The 21,697-nt window shown below is 36.1% G+C and overlaps 1 protein-coding gene across 2 annotated transcripts in view; it reads left to right on the top strand.

The window, feature by feature from the left end:
* Positions 1–21,697, top strand: part of LOC114875760 (G1/S-specific cyclin-D2) — a 60,963-nt gene that overhangs the window by 26,395 nt on the left and 12,871 nt on the right. The window contains exons 3-4 of one of the 2 annotated variants that reach the window (XM_029186413.2): positions 14,034–14,196; positions 16,813–17,713. In XM_029186413.2, coding sequence (XP_029042246.2) covers positions 14,034–14,196; positions 16,813–17,000 — 351 coding nt within the window. In that variant the 3' untranslated portion in view covers positions 17,001–17,713. Of the gene's footprint in view, positions 1–14,033; positions 14,197–16,812; positions 17,714–21,697 lie in introns of those variants that run through there. The other variant, XM_029186412.2, reaches the window with a different exon arrangement.

Raw genomic sequence — 21,697 nt, 5'->3', positions numbered from 1 at the left:
ATACGGTAGGCTGTGTAAACGGAAGTTTCGATTCAATTTTATATCGAGTTCCATTCACCTTTGATTTTATTCGAGAAGAATTTAAGCATAGGAATTTTTGTGAACGCGTTCTACCATACATAAAAGTTATTAACATTTTAGGATTTTAGAATTTTAGTACTTGGGGACTTGAGAATCTGAGATTTTAGAATTTTAGAACTTCGGAACTTGAGGAATTGACGATTTTAGAATTTTAGAACTTGAAAATTTTAGAATTTTAGATGTTTAGATGTTTAGAAGTTTAGAATTTTAAAATTTTAGAATGACGAAGGAACCAGTCCCCAGTTTCAAAGAGTCCCAACCCCTGCCCCCGCAAAATAATTAGTTTTCCAAGACTCTTAAGAATAGTACAAGTAAACTTTTCTAATTGATAAAATTGTATTCATTGCGCAGCGAAGATTTGTAAAATATGCAGGAAACAATCGATCCTCCAAAAATACAAAACCCCTCGAAGTCAGGGATCTAGGAGAACACAAAATGAATTTTAATTACGCTTTTCCGGGCACTCGAACCCCTGTAACCCCTCGAAAATCTAACGATCCTTTTTCAATTTGGTTAAATACAATTCTGGACGGGAACTAGGGATACTGGTACCCTTATCCCAGGTACTTATGTTGACGTTTTCCTAGAATTTTCTTTAAAAAACGATCCGTTCGATTCTGCGTTTAAAAGCCCTGTCAGCCAATGAAGATAGTTTTTCTTCTCCAGTTACGTGTTCCTTCAACTTTACACAATCCTCGTTCACGATTTTCGTGCGTTGAATACTTGCCGAACCTGTTCTTTTCCTTTCCTCGAAACAATTTTTCTTTTTCTTTTCTATTATTTGTCATGTCATTCTTCTTAGAAAAATGCATTATTTGCATTGCAAATGCAGAATAATTATTTACAAACATTTTACAACCCCTGGTAATTTTTCAATCCTTCTGCTGTAAAATCCTAAAGATTACAAATTTGATTATCAAATGAATAAACAATAAAAAGAAATGAAATGTTAGAAATTAATTTTCTGATATAACACTTGTAATATTTTAATTATTTCATTAAATCAAATTAGTAGGGTTGATCATTAATGACATCGGAGTAAACTTGTTTTAAAAAAAATTGCATTATTTTATATTAGAAGAAAAAGATGTGACAGTTGTTGAAAAAAAAGCGTTTGCAAGTCAGGAAAATTCTGACAAAAAGCAGACCACGTGTGGCTGAATGAAGGAATCAGTAGTCGCTGCCAGTACCCCGTCAGACACGCACGATGAGGTCACCGCCGTTCCTCTCCAAAGTGAACGTGGAAACAAGTCGGACAAGGTTGCAACAAGTTCCTTAAGAAGTTCTATCATTCAATAATACCTTTCTACGTAGATTACATCCAAAATTACGAAAATTATTTTTCGAGATTTGTGTTGACGAAACTTGTTTGTAGTTTAACATATGATTGAGATTTCTTTGATACCTTGAATTCTAAATTAAATTCATTCTATCTCAATTTCTTATTGAGTATTTATAATTATTATTACAGTAGATTCTCGTTATATTGCCGCGCGATTGATTTTACCTTTAGACTTTTCAAGATTTTTAAGAATATTAGTGTCGCTTTTACAGTTTCATAATCTTTTACCCCCACCGAAATAAGAGCTTGAATGCTTAATAAATTTTCCATTTTTACAGCCCTCTCCATGGCAATATAACGAAAGTCCACTGTATTTAATATTCTGGCAAATGGTTAATAGGGTTGTTTAAAATTAGATGGTGGTTTTAGCAATTTTCTAATTTTCAGTTCATTTGGTTATTTTTCAAATGAATAGAAAAGAAAAGGCACGTTTGATAGACAGAATAATGGCTATAATTAGCCTGTACTGTGATGAAAATGAATATCAGTAATATTTCTGATGGTGTTGAGAAACAGGGGATATATGGTTGACGGTTGTAGAGAATGCATAAGCACATGCACAAATAGAAGTCAGCATTCGAAGCAGATGTCCTACACGATTCCTGGAAAGGAATCGACAGGAGGACAATGATGTGTCTTTCTGTACACAGACCAGGAACTACAGAGCCTCCTTTCAATATCCTAAGTAAATATGCATATAAATATGCGTATTAAAAATTTCCTTTTCAATTTAAATTTACTCGAACAAGGTGAAATATACCTAAGGTAGATCTTTAATAAATTACCGTCGAACGTAAACAATTTATCTATTTTACATCTTTGAGTAAGGGTAGACGGAGTAAGGTGGATACTCTAGACGAAAATAAGAATAACTGTTTTATTTCTTATATAAAAAAAAAATATTCAACTATAATTATCTTACATGTAGAAGCAACAAAATCATATACAGAATTGTGGCTCTCTCCATGGTCCGCCGTCCGAGGGTTAAAAAACGTTTTATATTACATTTCTTACTCCTGAACTCCCCTATTGCCTCGGCAATATTCCTCATGTCTTGGGGGTTTTTTTGAAAATTTGTCCCCTCTCCTACCCCATATAAATTTTTTCTCAACTTCCAATAGGTAATACCATACAGGATTCCTCATGCACCGCCGGTAAGGGGGCCCGCGATCTTGTCCCCAGGTTCGGTTTACCTACACTCATGAAATAACGGAAAAAAAAAAACATTTCTTACTCTTTTAAGGATTTTTCTTCTCTTCTACCGCATATAAATTTTTCCTTAACTACCCTTCGGTAACACCACTTAGGACTGCTCATGTACCACTCACGAAACAAACTTACTCTTTTAAGGAAAGGATCACTTATTCTATAGAAGTGAAGATCTGTATACGTTATCCTGTTTTATTTCTTGTTAAAAAAGAATATAGCATTCTTTACCCCATCTTCTCCTATATCTAATTTGCGGTGTCACCAGTGATCCCCAAGGAATTCAATAATGTCAATATAAAAAGAAAAAACACATCGTGTCCATATTTCACACTGAATCGATGGCTATTGCACCGGTGCAAGGATAGAAGGAAGGGGTCTTGTACGCGCGAAAAAGGACCTGATGTATTCTCCTGTAATCGGAGCAGATGTCCTGCAGAAAAGACGGTTCCTGGAAGTAGCGTTGGCCATCGTACTGGCGCGGCCATAGATGGCTATTAGAGGTACCAGAAAACGACCCCTCGAGCACCGTTTCGTCTCTCGACTGTTACTCGAGGGTCCTTCCTTTCCCCGGGTGGAATGCCTTACGCCCATGGAGAGCAAGGAATGCGCGGACGGTGATTCTGCTTTTTGTTGCCAGTTACGCTGAGAGAAGGAGCTCTCCCTGGCCTTTGTATTTTATTTTTGGCCGGAATGGTAAACACCTTGCTCACAGGCGCCGCCCTTCGATCCTGCATCATTCTTCCCTCTTTCCTCGTCCACCGCTTCTATTCCCGCCGGCTCCTTTTCTATCTTTTCTTCTCACTTTCTCTCGCCCTCTTCCTTCGCCCGTTTCATCCACCGGGTGAGCCGATACGCATAGAAGAAAAATTCCATTCGGGGGGTGAAATGTATCCTGGAAATTTGTATTCATTGTTAGTGTTTGTTCATAGTGTTGTATCACAGATAGCCTAAGCGCGTGTTGCATAAAGTGCAATAAATCATTGCCCAAGATTTATGGATCCTGTTGGGAAAAATATTCTACGTTTCTACAAGGAATTACCTTTCCACAGATAATCCATCTTTCGTTATCTAATCTACTATCTTTGCTAACGTATGTACATTTGCAGTTTATTGCCTGCATAATACAGGGTGATTCGAGAAAATCAGATAAAAATTATAGAATATTGTAATTTTCTCCATAGGCAAACTAGATTAGACTTTTTTTAAATCTAACAAAATTCTAAGATAATTCTAAATTTTTTTTTTTTAATAAAATTGCAAATTCAGAGGAAATTGAAATGAAGTTCTAATTAATTTTATGAATTTTTGAAACGATCCCGAGGGTGATACCTGTTTTCTGGGACACATTGTATGTTTCGGCGTCTACCTTTTCGTTGCAGGCCACCTCCTATCGATTCCTCATTGCGAACCAGATAAATCGGACCCCCGTTTCTCGGAACTGGCCAGGTAATGGCAGGGACGTAACCCTCCGCGTTTCTTCTCTCAAGAAAAGCTATTGTCCGTTACTCCTGTTGGCCGTTTTCGTCCTGGTTCCTCGGTCTGTCTAGAATTCGGGCTCTCTTTCGTTGGCGAAAATTGATTGCAACCAACCTTACAGTTCCTATCCTTTATATTTCTCCATTTCTTTCTGAAAAGTTCATAAAATTAACAGATATAATTAGGTTTTGAGTAATTATAACTCCTAAATATTTTATAATGCAATTTCTTCGATGTAAATAGACAGGAAGCCGCCATTACTTGAATTACGTCCACCAGCTGTCGCACTGATTCCATTCGATCGTCATCTGGATGTGAGAAAATTTGTCATTCTTGGAAACGATGTATCACGTGCATCTGTAATTATAACAAATTACTGTAATTAGTACGCTGTTCCACTATCACCAAGTGTTATCCGATTTCGCACGATCTCTTATCTCCATGGCGCAACATATGTCCAAGTAATTAATCCTGTGTCTCTGGCATTCACACGAGCTTCAATTCTGTCATCAGACGGTACTCGTTTTCTTAAACATAATCGTATACCGTTCGTGAGAAACTGGTGCAATTAATTATCAGCATCATTGAGAATTTATTCAATCCTCGGATGACGAATGCTAGGTAGAATAATTTAGAAAACCAATATAAAAATAAAAAAATTTAATTTGTGGCATCCACTGTTCCATCATCAGTAATACAGTAGGCTCTCGTTATATTGCCGCATTCGAAAACTTGTCAATTTCTAAATTCCTTTGAAGAGTGGGGAGCATAGAAATGTATCATTTTCTTCGAAGGGTGGTATTAGTATACTTTAAAATCCATGTGAACATCAAATTGCTCGCATGGCTATGTAACGAGAGTCCACTGCATAAAGAATGCAAATGCAACGCTATGCATTTAATGGGTTAAACGAATGCAATTGTTCGCAGTTCCGTTGTTTATTAAATTCGATCCGGAGGCGATAATGGTAAAATACGGTGTCGGCTCGTACCAGACGAGACCGCAGAGGGTTAAATTGCACGTGGATCAGGTATGCACACCCGTTGCGTCATACGTGCGTGCGTACTGCGTGTATGTCTACGCGGAGTACGCGTACACACGATACGTATGTACTACCGCAATACCATGAATACCCAGTGGCGTATCAAGTTGTCAACGTGCCCCTGTTCCAGTCTTCTCTTCCTTTTTTTTTTTAAATCAGGAGTAACTTGTTTGAAAATCGACTAGTTTAACGACGTTACATATATACATATATATATATATGTATATTTCATCTTCGTTGGATTTTATTTCGATCATATACCGGAGATACCGTAAGGATTAAAATATAGAAAACTATATAATTATAAGTGATTGGTGGATTTAAATGGCAATGCTTGGGAATCTTTACGATTAGTTGGAAATAAAATAATAACGAAATGAATTCATGCAAATGTAGATTTTTATACATTTTTATAGTTATTGATCGGGTTAGAACTGGATGGAAATTTGTTTTATATTTAGAGACAACCATTTATTTATATATTCGTGGTAAAACCATATTAAATTAGAGATATCATGCATTGTCTGACTTTTATCTGGTAACCATATGGAGCAGTGTGTTATAGGGAAAACGTGCCTAAAGATAATGCTTCGTTCACAGATTGGTATGTTAATATCATTCAAAATTGTTCTTCCAAGAAAATAACGTGGAACATTTAAATTTATTTCTCCGAATAATCAGATACAGGAAATAGCCAATATCTGGACCTTACAGCCAAAATATGTTAAGTCCATTTTTTTGAAAAAATGACATTTTACATGTTTTCTGTATCAAATTTTTCACTCTTCCTGATAGTAAATATTATTTTATTCTAAGTCGTTTAGTTTTTAATATAATAGTTTAAAAATAATATTAAATTATTAGAAGCAAGCAATTTTAAGTCCAGTGTTAAGTTATAATAATTTTGGACTTGATGCCTGCTTCAAAAGATAAGTCAGAGTCATAACACTGTATTCAGGTTTATAATATGAAATCACATAATAATAATGATATTATTATTAAAGGTATATTATATTATATCTCATGTAGGTATAGTATAATGATATTATTATTAAATGTATATTACATCATATCTAATGTAGATATAGTAATAATGATATTGTTATTAAATCTACATTGATCAAGAGGAGATGCGAAATTGGAAGTAGACAGTATTGAGTCAAAACAGCCAGACAGTATCAACAACAATTTATTTATTATTTCAAAAAGCAACAATGTCCAGTACACGATAGATAGATTCTTTATCTGCGTTAAAAAAATTATGTACATTTCTCTAATAGTTTCAAAATTATAAGACTTTCGCACCTTTAATTTGCTCTGCTTTAAAATTTGAAAAGTGAATTGGTAGACTCTGGCCCTAGGGTCTAGATATGTTTATTAGTATCGTAATTACTTCGATATTTTTAGTGTTTGTCAATATTCCTCGATTTCATTCATTTCGATACATTTATTATATTGCCTTTAGCTTTTGAATTGCGGACCCTGGAGGGAGCCCCAAGTTGAATTTAATTTTGTAATTCATATTAGTTTCATTTTCTAAATTTTATCCTCTTTTTGGAAAGTGTAGCTTAATTGGGGTCCAAATATGTACAGCCAGTCACCCTTATTAGGAATTTTTGACCAATTAGTAGTATTCCTATCAAATACTTGAAATTATGAATAATAATAATAATGGAATACTGTGAAAATAAAATCGTTACAATTATTAAATTGCTAACTAAATTTTCTCTTCTTAAAAAGCAAATGTATTGATGAAAAATTATATTAATTATCGAATGCTAATAAATAATTTTATATGAAACAAAATGTAATTCAGTGTATACTTTAACATTATAAATCGCACGTTTGTAAAATTAGAATTTTCCTTTGCCACTAAAAGTTCCAATTACTGGGAAGAATTTTTATAGCCAGTGATAACAATTTTTCACACAAGCTGTCTTCGCAATGGAATGCATGCATTCCGGACGTTAGTAATCAGGACTTCTATTCTCACTTTGTCAACCGGTCCGAACCAGTCTGCAAGATTTTTGAAACGACAACCTTCTCCTCTTCCTGGTCACCCTTTTTTTTTCTGTGCTCCATCTATACTTGAATTATTACCAGTTGTAACTTGCGCGCTTAGTCAACGGATAATATGCTCGATGCGTGTCCTTATTCTAAGATTAAGTAGAAAATACATATCCTACCACAGATTTAAAAGGCTTCGTAAACCGCTAGAAATCCATTTTCACACGAATACTAAAATGACATTTTGTAAAAACAAAATATCCAAGTTATATTCCATAGTTATATTCGATCGAGGATGATTTTATCGTCCGATCGTTTATCCGACGTATGGCACTTGTACTCGATGTTACGCTACTGTTACTACTTTACACAGTTATTACAGACACCTATAGCTTCGCACCTGTAGATATGGTTATGCCCGTTGTGCTCGAATGTTCCACGTCTCGCAGCGCACCTCTTCTTCTTCCTTCTTTTTACCAGTCTGATATCGACTTTCTCTGTTTCGATTTCGTGGTCGATAACGCGTATCGAGCACGGTAGAAAGCTAACAGGAAGTCTGATTTAATGGCAATAAAATGATGTTGGCCCTTTGGTGATATTCACTCGATCGATTTATTTATGAGAGCTGCTCCATTTTCAGTAACGATTTATTCATCGAACGATCGAATATTATTTATTTTAACCCCTTCTGCTATGATTTTTTTATTAGGCGTGTTAATCAGAGCTAACTGTTCGTTGCTTGCATTTTAAAACAAATAAAGAAAATTGAAATATGCATATATGCCATTCAACACTTCTTAATGAGCAAATTATAATTAGAATTGAACTCAAAATTCAATTTTGACACATTTGAACTGGAATTTGCGTTACGAGTGTGACTCGGTATTAGAGAGCAAAGGATTAAGTATTTATTTTTAATCTTATTATATATACAAATTAAAGTGATCGTACAGAGTAACAGATTGAAAAATATAGATACTTTGGCTATTTTTTTTTAAATAAATAGCATAATATAAAAATTTCCTATATTAAAATACATCAATTATCTGATATAAAAAATGGTTTTAATTGTTTTTTGTACACAATTTTGAAATAACCACCTCTAATAAAACGTTGTGGTGTTAACAACAAATTGGCCGTACACTTTATCTGAAACTAATATAGGGAATATTATTTAAGTAGTCCTTTTATATTTTGGTAGTGTATACAGGGTGTCCCAGAACTACCGTTGGTCCCTTGAAGGGGTGGTAGCTGGGGTGATTCTGAACAACATTTTGCCAACATTTGTATATTTCGTTCCTGGCACTCGCTCTTTGACATTCGCCCTTACAGTCTAACAGTCTCACTTCGCTATTGTCTTTTATACTCACTTACACAGGTCACATTCGATCACCGATTCGTACACGCATTCACACACTCTTGCCACCTGGCGACTTTTGCTCCCAATATCACCCCCGTCACGCATGCACCCTCATTCAGAAGAACTGTCACTTGATCCAAATACTCTTTATTTACACCTCACTCGATCCGATTGTTATACTACCCAAACATTCTCAGATCCTACACTAGTCGTAAGAAAAACGAAAAGATGTAGAAACTACATATGACTGGCTATTACAGAACGTAGGGAAATTAAAAAATGTTGAAAAATAACAAAATAGCGAACATATGAAAAAATACTTAAAAATTTTATATATTTTTCGTATGATAAAAGTTAAATTAAATTAAATTAAAATTTTTTTTTATAAAATGCAAGCTTGACGACATCGATTGGATTGTTAGATCCTTTATTTGGTGTTAACGAGGTCAAAAACAGTCGTTTTGATTACTAGTACTTGGAAATAAAAAGTTGATTCACTATATCTCCGTCAATCCTTCGAATTTCGTTCTAAAAAATTGGGATGTATATCTATCGAAATAAGTTTTAAAAAAATCGCTTTTTTCGACCCCTTACCGTGTACTTACAACTCCGTTAATTCAGTGGTTCTGGTATTATGTTTTCTTAATTACTATTTTAAATTCGAATATTTTCCCGCGCCTCTGTGTATCTGAAAAATGGCGCGAAAATATAATAACAATAACAATTAAATCTTCAGTTAATAAAGAAACACAGAAGAAGTATATTTGGAAATCCAAAGGGTTAAATTTCCAGTAAAATTGATACGTACCGAAAGTAAGGGTTGAAGATGATAAACACCCCTCTGTCGAAGTAGAGCCGTGTTAGTCAGTTCGAATTTCAGAGAAACGATGACGACCGCGAACACGTCGGTTCGCATCGCGGCGCGCAGCATCGACCGCGTCGATTCGATTCCGTTTAATCGAAACGGGGGCAGGAGGGGGCTGAAGACTGGCCCTCTAAGCATTCCAAGCGGACCACGAACTCGTCCTCTCGTCTCTCGTGAGAACTCGCTAGCCGACTAAGCCGGCTCGTCGTGGAAAAATGCAAACGCACAAGTGCAACCGTCGTTGCATCATTTAACACACAGCCTCTTACGATGTGCATCACGGATACCAGATATTTCAAGAGGAAATAATAAAGAGGCTGAGCGAGCGAGCGAGAGCCGACTTGTCTTACTGGCTCGTCTACGCAGACCCACCCGATTCTCGACAATCCAGAAAACCGCAACGGGGGCCAACTTGTTTTCTGCACATGGTGTATTATTATTAACCGTATTCGTTATATTGCCGCGATCGGGAATGGAGAATTTTTCAAACTTCTAAGCTGTCATTTAGGGGGGCGATAGAAGTGTATCATCTTCGTCGATTATGATGATGGAAGGGCGGCATTAGTATGCTTGAAACTCTGATATAGATTTTTTTAAGTATTTATCAGACACTCCATCGGCCGATATTAGTTATTGAGCGTGTCTATAAATTTAATTTTTCAATTTTAGTAAATTTTAATAAAAATCCATATTTTGATTTCTAGTAGGGACCTAAATTTTGTTATCAAGCTTGAAAAAATAGAATCACTTTGTCGTTTGGGTAGACGAATGCGCAATTTTCATAAATTTAGTTTTAATAACATTTGGATCAATCATGGCCGAAACTTACAAAACGAAAAATACCTCATTTTTAGATAAGTATTTCATATATTGGAAAAATAATTTCTAAGGGAGCAGTGTGAAATTTAAAAATGAAAATAATATGAAATAGGAAATCAAATTAAAATTGGGGCTCTCGCACTCAAAGTATCTTATCGTTAGTATAATTGACATTATTTAAATTTCATTTGAATTTTCGTTTACAGTCCCTGATTTCAGGTGGGATGCAAAAAATTTAAAAGCATTGTGAAAAAAATATATTTATTAATTGTAACAATATATGTAACTTTTATAAATCTGGTCCTTCTCACCCATAATGATAAGGGTGAGATGGACCATAGCTCAGAAATTTATTTTCTTTTATTTTGCAGCTATTTATAAAGATATCGTCTTATGCTAATTATATATGATAAAAAAAAATTATCCACTACATATTTATTATTTCTAAAATATTAAATTTACAGACATTTTAAAAAAGGTTCTCCATTTCTATCAAACTTACCCCATAACGAGAGTCTACTGTAAAAAGTACATAAAGTTAAATTTAGAAAATGGTAACAGTTAATGGCTTACCGTGTATAAATAGTAAAACGGCGTATCCCTGAGGCGGATCGTTGGCCTCGATCGCGGAATCGTTACGTTTACGCTTGCGTACGCATCGTACCGTGTCGTGCGTAGCCAGCCCCGCGTATTCGCGTCGTTGCACCGTCACGCATTCCACGACGAGTTTATACGACCATCGACGAGATATTACGCGCTTCGAGCTTGTTCTTTGCAATGCTCCATCGACCCGACGCTACATAGACCGGCGATTTTTTATTTAAATCAACACCAGAAGCTTTGACCGTGATAAGCGCGCGCGCACGTTTTTCATAAAGGGGAACCTTTTTCTCGTTTTAGCAAATTTCACGCGTTAAGAAACTTAACGATCGTGTTTTCTCCTTGGAAGAAAAGGAAAACATCGTTTCCTGCCCTGTTACTGTTTCAGATTGTTCGGAATAAGTATTAGGATTTTTATGGTTTTTAAATCAAAATAATAATATTTTTATTTTTAAATATAATTAAAAAGAAAAGATCGGAAGCTTCGTTATCGTAAATAATTTTCTTGTTGCATCGTCCTGTTACGCTGCAAATATCGTCTCTGACATCACTCGAGAAACGACTTACGGCCGCGTAAAAATCACGCCTATACCACTTGCGCGTGGTCGTCTTTGTTTCATTCAGCAGTACTACGAGTCGCTTTACGAGCGTATACGCACGCACTCGAGTATGAAGCTCCACCTCTTCAAGGATAAGAGGTCAATCGAGGAGGTGAGACCAGAAGGAAAGCGATATCCCTCGAAGATGTGAAAGAAAGAGAGAGCGAGACAGATCCTTGGAACTTTAATTATACACTTGCCTCCAATTTCGTTTTTCAAATCCTTGACTCATAATATTGAATCATATTCGTGGCGTAACTTACAATTTAATTGTAACAAATTTAGTACAGTTGAATTTTAAATTTACCTTTAATCATATTGGATTAATGAAATTATGGTGATTATGTGGAACAGGGTTAATATGAAATGTAATTATTTAATTTATTTATTAAAAAGAATATAATATATTTTATAGAAATATTTGATTTTGAAATGTTCCTACTAAAATTTTAGTAGGAAATAAAAGTAATACTGCAAGTGCAGTGATGCACTTTTAATGATCGACCCTTTTGTTAAAAAAGTAAAAAATATAAAATAATTCATTTCTTATAATTCTACCCAGAATAAAAAATATTCGAGGTACAGAAGAAAATTATATTTCATTATTTAACCCTTGGACAGCGGAGCTGGGGTCAATCGTGACTCAAATAAGGATATTAACCTAAAGTTAAATGTATAATTATTAAACAAAAGAGTTTCATGTACTAGCAGAATAAGTAAAATTTAAAAAATGAAAATAATATGAAATACAGAATTTAATTAGAATTGGAGCTCTCTCCCTGGTCCGCCATCCAAGGGTTAAAAAACGTTATCCTATTCCAATTTATTTTCTAATTTTACTTGGTCCATTATTATTACAAGACTTATATATTGAATTTTAATAAATAATTCTATAGAAAAACTATTTACACTTTCGTCACATGAAAGCCTTTTTTCCCATACAAAAACGATTCCCAACGCTGTACACCTGATATTATTAAGTTCACATACTCGTGCACCGAATGTGTATCTTCACGTCGTGTACCCCATATAATATTTTTCATATTATTCGTATATACACGGTGCTCAGTTTACGCATTAAATATTCCCGGTTAACCAAGGAAGGTCCATTTAACTTAGCATGTTTCCCCGATGCCGTACACGCTCGTTTCCTCCGCGTGCATCGCTCGATCGTAGTAAGCGTATACTACACGTACGCTTTCTGCTTCCTTTCTGTCTCGCGGATGCGCTGCTCGCTCGAGTACGTCGTAGTACCCTCGTTTTCTCTCGACCGTGAAATTACACGGCGGCTATACTACGTGGAGTACTACGCGTCCTTCGGCTTGATTAAAAGTCCATTGAATTCGGTGGCTACGATACTCACGGTTCGGAAAGTTTCTTACGAAACCGTGTGACGTGGCTTTCGTCGCGTCCGCTCGGCAAATAGACAGCATTTAATGAATTAGGATCATTAACCCTTTTACTAACTCTAAATAGTTGATATTCGCAAAAAGTGCTAGATCGGCCCATTGGTCTATAACAATGCCATCGTTCAAATAACACATCGGCCCGCGGCAATGATAGGGTTAAACGATAACAATGAAGTTAGTGAACCTTTCAAATTCGACACCTTCTATTACGAATAGAAATTTTCTTAATTATAAATCTGTATATATGGGAACGTGACTAGACTCTAGTTTCTCAAATCAAGTAAATCAAGTTTCCCTAGAGAAAATATTAATGTTAGCTAGGGATGTGCGGCCCGATTACTGTGCCGGGTTCCCGACTAGTCGGGTCGCGGTCGGTTCGGAAAACATCGGGCGGGCTCGGGCGAGCGTCCGATATATGCGTGCAGTCGGGTAGCCCGACTATTTCGGGTTCGGTCGGGTACAGTCGGGCTGATTCGGACGAGCTCCCGCGGGCCGCGACACGCGACCCAACTCTCATTAATGCTTGCAATAAGCATGTTCAAAATCTATTTTGTATAAAATGAACATACAGGTGACATGGAATGAAATTCATTTCAAATAAATTCGTTACAAGTATTATTTTTCCACATAAAAATGATCTTATTCCAAAATTCCACATAAAACAGATTTTGCACATGCTTATTGCAAGTATTAACAAGTACTTACAAGTCCGAATCAGCCCGACTGTGCCCGACCGAACACGAAATAGTCGGGCTACCCGATTGCACGCATGTATCGGACGCCCGCCCGAGCGCGCCCGATTTTTTCCGAGCCCGCCCGAACCCGTAATATCGGGTACCCGCACATCCCTAATGTTAACAGTAATTCAGCAAGAAAATAATATAATTTTGAATTATTATATATTATAAAATTTGATATGTAACTGAAAAGTACGAATAACGAATTAAATTGTATTATATAATTTAAATTTGCCCGTGCAAACGTTTGCACGCAAGTGGTGGGAAATCACAGGGCTATACATATATGTATATGGGGCTTCCTTCCCAAGATGGTCGTTGCCCTTGGAAGCGCCTGAGAGGAAGGGTGGGAACGCGATGCATCATTTTTTCTGAGGAAGCCAATGTCGGGTTAATTAATCGACGTTAGAAATATTCGGTTGTTTATTCACGTGCCTGTTTTTGATAGAAAGAATCCTAATCGCTTTCTATCGTATGGCTGTTACAGAGGTGGGAACAACTGGTCGTCTCGAAGCTGAAATGGGAATTATCCGCGGTGACACCAGGTGACTTCCTGATGCATATCCTGAGCAGACTGCCCGTGCCAGGTAGCTGGGACCCGGTGATGGTCAGGAGGCACGCGCAGACCTTCATCGCCCTCAGCGCCAGAGGTGAGAAACGATCAGGATTACCGAGCTGCATATGTATTTATGTATGTGGGACATGCGTGCATGCGAATGTGTGCACGCTACACCATGGAAAATTCAAGGGAACCAAGGTAAATGATGGCGAACGATTTACCTGGGCCAATGCAGTTTATTCTTCAGAAAATACACCCTGTATACTCTTTTCTTTTTTCAGAATTTTTCACTTGATTTTTTTGGATATAATAAATGTTGCAGTACAGTAGACTTTCGGTATATTGCCATGACTCTCGTTATATTACCGTGACTCTATAACCATTGCCAGGACCATGACAATATAACTTTTCATGACTCTCGTTGTAGCCACTCTCGATGGCACACCTTTCCACCCTTATAGTCCATGAAGGTGATACATTTCTATCTCCCTCCCACCTTCAAATGAAAGCTTGGAAGCTCGATAAACTTTCCACCCTACAACCCCCTCAGCGGCAATATAATAAGAATCTACTGTACTTTCTTTTACCCTTTGCTGGATTTTGAAACAATTAAATGTAGTGATTTTGTAGAAAAAGAATTTGCAAAATAGACTTTGCAAAAGTTTAAAAAGTACTCTCTGTGAGCGATACGCTTAAATGGAAATGGTGTATTTTACTATGCCAAAATTTTCTGCGTTGTAGATTTCGCGTAAAAATAGATAGAGTAACCTTACCACACTATTTGTGGATCAGCAACGTAAAAGATCTCTTAGAAGTCAGAATCTTAATTACAAAATTTCACATTTTTCCATCACATATTCTATGATCTTATTGAAAATTTAAAATCTTTTTGTTTAAAAAAAAAAAACAAACAGAAAATGATTACTAAATAGGATGAAATTTGGATGAAAATTCAGTCCTAAGTATGAACGAATTTAAATTACAAAATAAAGATCAAATAAGTTTATTGTATTGAATGTAAAGCATCGTAACGAGTCAAACTCATTGAAAAAACAATTACGATTCGTTCTACTTTTGCACAGGAAATCGTTCTAACAAGTTTTCAAGCTTCTCGGCACCTACAGCCATCATTTTCATGATATTGTAATAGGCATAGACGTGATAAGAATAATTAACAAGAAAGGTCACAACGTAGAATAGTGCATTTTCTATCTGTGTTCTATTTCAAAGAAACGATAACACTGTTCGCATTACATATCAATCGTTCCCAGACCGAAGTAATTAACTCCAATTGTTGAATTTTCGAAAGTATCTATTGTCAAAGCACCTGATTGATGCTTAAGTTTTTATATCTTATTAATTTCTTTAGGTAAATTTGCTTTACTTTTTAATTTACAATTATTTCCTTACCTCGGTGCACTCTTAAAAGAAAATGGCGATATAGTGGAAGTAGGAACTCTCAAAATACGATATTAATATTAAAAGTAATTTAGAAACAAAAATAATGTCATTTTTAATCATTAAGTATTATAACATTTAATACTGAGAAATATGAGTAATAGATAAATGTCCATTCAAATTTTCCCGCGCAAAAATTTTAACGCGAGGAGTGGGGGAGCTGTGGAACCTATATACTAGGACCATCGCCCCATCACTGTCATTTTCTCCCGGGACTCCGACGGGAGAAGCTGGGAATTCGGTGCATTATTTCTCCTGGAGAAGATTAATTTAAATTACAATTTAGTTAGAAAAAGTGTTATCGCATGGTACCTGAAAATTAAAGCCAGAGGGAAAAACAACGATTCGGAATGTCTTCGTCGCTTATTAGAAATGATAATGACATGTCACGCAACGCGTGGAAAATGCGACACGCTTAAAAAATGTGCTTCTTACGCGTTGCTGTTCATTGTCAGCCTCGTTAGAACCGTGCCACGGCGCGTCGTCGTAAACAATCGGTAACGTGCATCGTTAACTCAGGCGTTAATGAATATGCCGGTGCATCGTATAATGCGCTCGACGGAAACCATCACGTAACTGCTTTCAATCGATTCTATGTATATGTGCGTGCATTTTTTTGCTTCTACGTTTAATGGGTCATGCACATTGCAAGACTATTGATAGCAGAATGATACGACGAAAGTGCAAGGACGTAAATACATAGAATGGATAAAATAATGAAAATTAAAGTATGATGAAATAAACAAAAAAATAATAAAATAAATTAACATAATATAATAAAATAAACTTAAAAATAATAAAAAATTCATTTTTTATTTAACAATCATTAAATTGCCATACTCGGCAAAATAAAAATATGTATAAAGTTTAGGATAAGTTTCCGAATGGCCCCACCAAAATTGAGAACTCAGGTTCGGTATATAACCTAAATTAACTACTAGAAACCGATTAAAATTGCTTTTACAGCTGGATGTCTTGCCGTTTTTCAGATATCGTGGTAAGAAATTTTTGTACAATTTTGGAAGTACGTATGCGCTATTCGATACTGCGCATACACAGAATCTAACCTAACCTTAGCACGATATTTCGAAAACGGTAAGACATCCAGCTCTGAAACCAACTTTAATCGGTTTCTTGTAGTCAATTTAGGTTATATATCGAACCTGAGTTCTCAATTTTGGTGGGACCATTCGGAAACAGTCAAAATTTACAAGATGATAAAAAAGAAAGAACTTCAATTCAATTCCAGTGTCGCGAATATCTTCTCCCACGAAACAGAAAGCATTTCACCCTGTAGCAAAAAAGCAGGCGAGTAAAAAGAGGAACGGAGGAGGTAAGGGAACAAGATGTCGAGGAACAATTATCAAAATCGTCGAGCCATCATCGATGCGTTCCGAAAACAGAGCTGTTGAAAGAGACGGCTTGGAAAAGCGCTGAATCAAAAAGTAACTGATGAGAAGTACCACGGTGAAAAAGAAGAGGAAGAAAGGGGAGGCGTCGCATCGGTCACGACCAGATCGCGAGACACGTTTAAATCCCCTTCTGGTCGTTGCCGGTCGGTTGTTATTACAAGTGACGAGGGCAAAAAGCAAGGACCATCGTCCTTCGTCGTCTGGTTGGCTCTCGGTGGTCCGTCAGCTTCGAGAAAGAGAAGAGGCTAGATTGCGAACCAGAGGAGGATGATTGTTTCTCACGAGCCAAACTAGGTAGTCGACGAAGCCCGGTTCCACTCGTTTGACCTTCTTTTTCAGCGACGAAAAGAGAAGCAAACGGCGCCACGAATTCCAACCGCTTCCTTGAATCGCGGAAGGTCTCTGAACTCCTTCGACTTTTTCGTTTCCACGCCCTTATGTTGCCTGCCTGATAATTTTTTGTTTTTCAATCTTTCAACGAGCATCGTTACTTTGATGAATTTATCGAACACCGTTTATTGCATATCTATAAAGATCAAAAAGAAATTGGGTAAAATAAGGAATATTTGGCTCGTTTCACAAAATTAATTTCTTCCGGTAATAATACTTAAAAATTCAAAGAAGATTTAGTTTTTATTTTTATTTTAGAAGATAAAAATTGTTATTGCCAATAGCAGCATAATGTTATCATTACTTAGCCATTATTTGTTGACCCTAACTCTTAAAATATTATCCTAAAATTAAATGTATAATTTTTTGACAAAAGAGTTTTATATATTAAGACAATAATTTTAAAAGAACAGTGTAAAATGTAGAAAATAAAGATAATAAGAAATACAAGATTAAATTAAAACAGAAGCTCTCTCCATGGTTCGCCATCCAAAGGGTTGAATGCAAGAACAGAATGCATATTAAGGTTCTACTTGAAATGAGATCTTTAGATGAACTTTGCTCCAAATAATTAATCTGAGTTTACATGAAGAAAATTAAGCAACGTTAATGTACAAGATTTGTCGTAAAATATTGTTATTATGTATTGTTAACTTCAATATTAGTGAAATTGAAAAGTTCTAAGAAAATGAAAAGAAAAGCTTTCTATGTTTCCATAGTTAGTTTCATAATAGTGTATCTCTTTGAATGTGACAATCGTTGACGTGGCACGTAGTCTTTTTGAAATATTTATAATTAGGATGCACCCTGGAGGTGGTACGAGACGCGACAAGAAAAAGGATTTGAAAAGCATAAATACTACAGAAACAGGAAGAACCACTGTGGAGAAAGAATAAGAAGAAAAGAAATCCATAAGAGGTATGAAAGAAAAGCAGAAGCGACAGGAAAGAAAAGAAGAAAAGGAAGGTAGGAAAAGAAGAGAGGAGCTTAACAAACAGGCATCAAGAGAACATAACCGAAGCGCCAAAATCAAAGGAAGCCCCAGAATGGATGAAAAAAGGAAGACGTACAGGGTAAAAGAATCACGATCAAGAAAGAGAAGGCTGCAGGGGAAAAAGTGGAATATGAGAACAGGAAGTTCATCAAGAAGAAGAGTGAAACCAAAAGAAAGTAAGAGGAGACCTCGCATTACCTTAAAGTGTTATCAAAATCTTGCAAGAAAAAAAAGGATTCAATTCTAGAACCATGTTAAAAATTGGATTTCTAATTTTCTTGGGTAAGTTGAAAATTCACCAATTCCCAATAAAGCAATTAACAAATTTTTGTTTCTCCTAAAATAAAAGAAATTAAAAATGAAGCTACTCGCCTATTTTTTTATTTCTCAGAAATTGAGATTTTCATTAGTTTTATGGCAAAGGAAGAAATTGCGATTATAAAAAAGAACTGAATTAATGAAATGGAGGTGATCCTACCTCCTTATTTTTAAATTGTAATTCACAATCGAAAGAACAGAAGCCAGCTGCACAAAGATGGTTCACCTCACCCTCTCTGTGCAAATTTAAAAGCGCCTTCGTGGAATTCCATTCTTAATGGCTTTATTATGGTCGGTATACCCGTTGAATTTCACCTTGTCCATCGGACGTTTTGGTTGTCCGTAAACCTGTTCCCATCTTTCCATGAATGAATAGTGTCCGCGTTTAAGAAAAATTCGACCAGAAACGCGGCTCGACCACGCGTTGGAGTATACAGGACGTTTCAAAAGTATTGTAAGTTTAATAAATTTTATTTTCCATAAGGGATGGATAACTATAACGCGTTCATTGCAAATTGTAAAGGGGAGAAGTGAGTCAGTCGCTTTGTGCCAAAATGTTTAAGGGAAAAATTACTGTAATGGGTTGAAAAAATCAAAATTTTTGTTTATTATGTCTTTACTGCTTATGATGTCTAGAATCAATTTTTAAGAAGAGAAGGTAAAATTTGCAAAACTAAAAAAGTTACAGAGGTTTTAATTGATACAGAGTAATGATCAAAATAAAAGTTTATTCAAAATTCCTTTGTTATTGTGGTTACAATAAAATTTATAATATGAACGGTAAATGTTTTTCGTCAATATTTTAGCCGTGTAATCAAAGAATATTTAGTCTAAAACAATAAGAGGTGTGAATGCAGGATGTTTAAATAAAATATATGAGATTATCATGGGGAAGTAAATAATTGCTCACAGGTTTCAAAAACTGAAGCCATTGCCTTATAGTTAAAAAAATTGCATGATTTTTCATTTCATATCTTTCAGTAAAATAATTACACGTCCGCCCGTTGTCCACACATTTTTGAAGCCCACATACATCGATATTATTACTACGATTACAATAATCGATATTTTTATGTCAAATTTTTAGAACAAGCCGTTTAAGAAATGTACTTTCCGAAGACATTGTGGGCTGTCAGAAATAAATATTTAATTTTGCCAAAAGAAATTCCTGAGAAAAAGCCTTTATATTCAGCAAGGCCGGCCCTGGGTCTAGGCAGACTAGGCGGTCGCCTAGGGCCCCCTAAGGTCCAGGGCCCCTCTAAGACGATTTTGCATCTAAGAATGCAAGAAGAATAATGTTTACTTGAATATTAATCGATGTAAATGCAAATCTAAATTAGTTATACAAGCTTTAATGTTAATTACATCAATTTTATTTGAGGTACTTTTTTTATGTCATATATGTGAAAAGGCCCTTTTTCGGAGCTCGCCTCGCACCCCCGAAATCTCAGGGCCGGCCCTGATATTCAGTAGCCACGATGGTTTCCCTTTAAGATTGAGCACGCGATATCGCGTGATTGAACATTTATAGAATTCAAAAGAAAGAAAGAAAGGAGTAGAGCAATCTTTCGTAACAACTTTATCCATCCTGTCAGCTCGAGGAAAAATGACCACATCCGCGTGTCTAATCGTAAGAAACGGGAACATCGGCGTCTCGTTGCGAACAAAGGCATTAGAAAGTCTTGGTTCGCAGTTTTTTGGTTACAAGGGGGGCCTTTCTAACGCGAGTACCGTTAAAATAGGTGTCTGCGATTATAGCAAGCCGAAAACGACCTCTAAAACAGATAGCCCAGCTTAATTGTTTGCCTGTCCGGTTTCTGGACGCTGGTGACCCCTTACGTGCTTGCACGACTAGGTGACAAAAGCTTTCACGCTCAAACCCAAAGCATAACAAAGGAAGAGGTGGCACGGATAGGTGTTTGCTGTCGGTAATCTTTGGACGTTGTTCGGTCCTACCGAAGGCCATGCTTTTCAACGTTGTAAATCTTATTTCGAGGCTCGAATCCTTTTCCTCGGATACATCTACCTGGCGGCTTCTTTATTAGCGGATTTCAATCTCGGGTTCAACCATTGGCGTAAGTAGAATTTTTTGCGGTGAGAGGTCTTCTGATTTTACTAAAAGTTTCAGATAAGTTTTCGAATGGCCCCACCAAAATTGAAAACTCAAGTTCGGTGTATAGCCTAAATTGACTACCAGAAACCGATTAAAATTGGTTTCAGAGCTGGATGTCTTACCGTCTGAGAATTTTGTTTATTTTATTTTAACTTTTATTGTTTTAGTTAATATCTACCTTACCATTGTTGAAAAGAAGCAAAAGATAACATTCACCATTCTACCCTATCCTTTCCTAAAGGGTGAAAATCCGTATGAAAAAGAATTCACTTAAACAGCAATATAACAAGTATTTACTATTTTTCCACGCTAATATTTGATTGTATTAAGATTTTGCAAGAGCCCACCCTGACCTCCACTTGTACGCCAATGAGGCCAACGTCTTTTCCGTCTGGGATTCGCCCGACAGGACCTGCTTTCTTCTTATTCCTTCTAGCGGCAGGATCAAACTAGACCGTTCAAAATAATGGTCGGCGCTTTGAAATCCTTTGGTATTCTTAACGAGAACCACTCGTTCATATTCCGGATGGATATTATTCAGGATTCTTGTCCGATGCGTTCGGAATTTTAGAGAGCATCATAGAAAATTATCCGGTGAATTATGACGTACGAGCAGTTAGCTAGGAATTGGAACTATCCGGCTATGAAAATGAGGATATGTTTAGAGATTTTATTTGAATACATGAAATGATAAATTGCTAGAAGGGTGGCAAATTCACCCTTTTAACTTCCCTTAATTATACTACTATGTCGAATTAAATCAGATTTTTTATATTGCAAAATCAGCCATTTGATACGATAACATTAAAAATTGATAAGATTATCTTTGATAATTGTAAGCGTTCTAAATAATAATTTTACAATATTTTCCTATCAGTACCACGAACGGTAGCTCTCCAAGATTTAT

Source organism: Osmia bicornis, chromosome 8 (assembly GCF_907164935.1).
Source record: "Osmia bicornis bicornis chromosome 8, iOsmBic2.1, whole genome shotgun sequence".
In the NCBI taxonomy this organism is placed as follows: Eukaryota; Metazoa; Arthropoda; class Insecta; order Hymenoptera; family Megachilidae; genus Osmia; species Osmia bicornis.
This window is presented reverse-complemented; position numbering and strand designations above follow the sequence as displayed.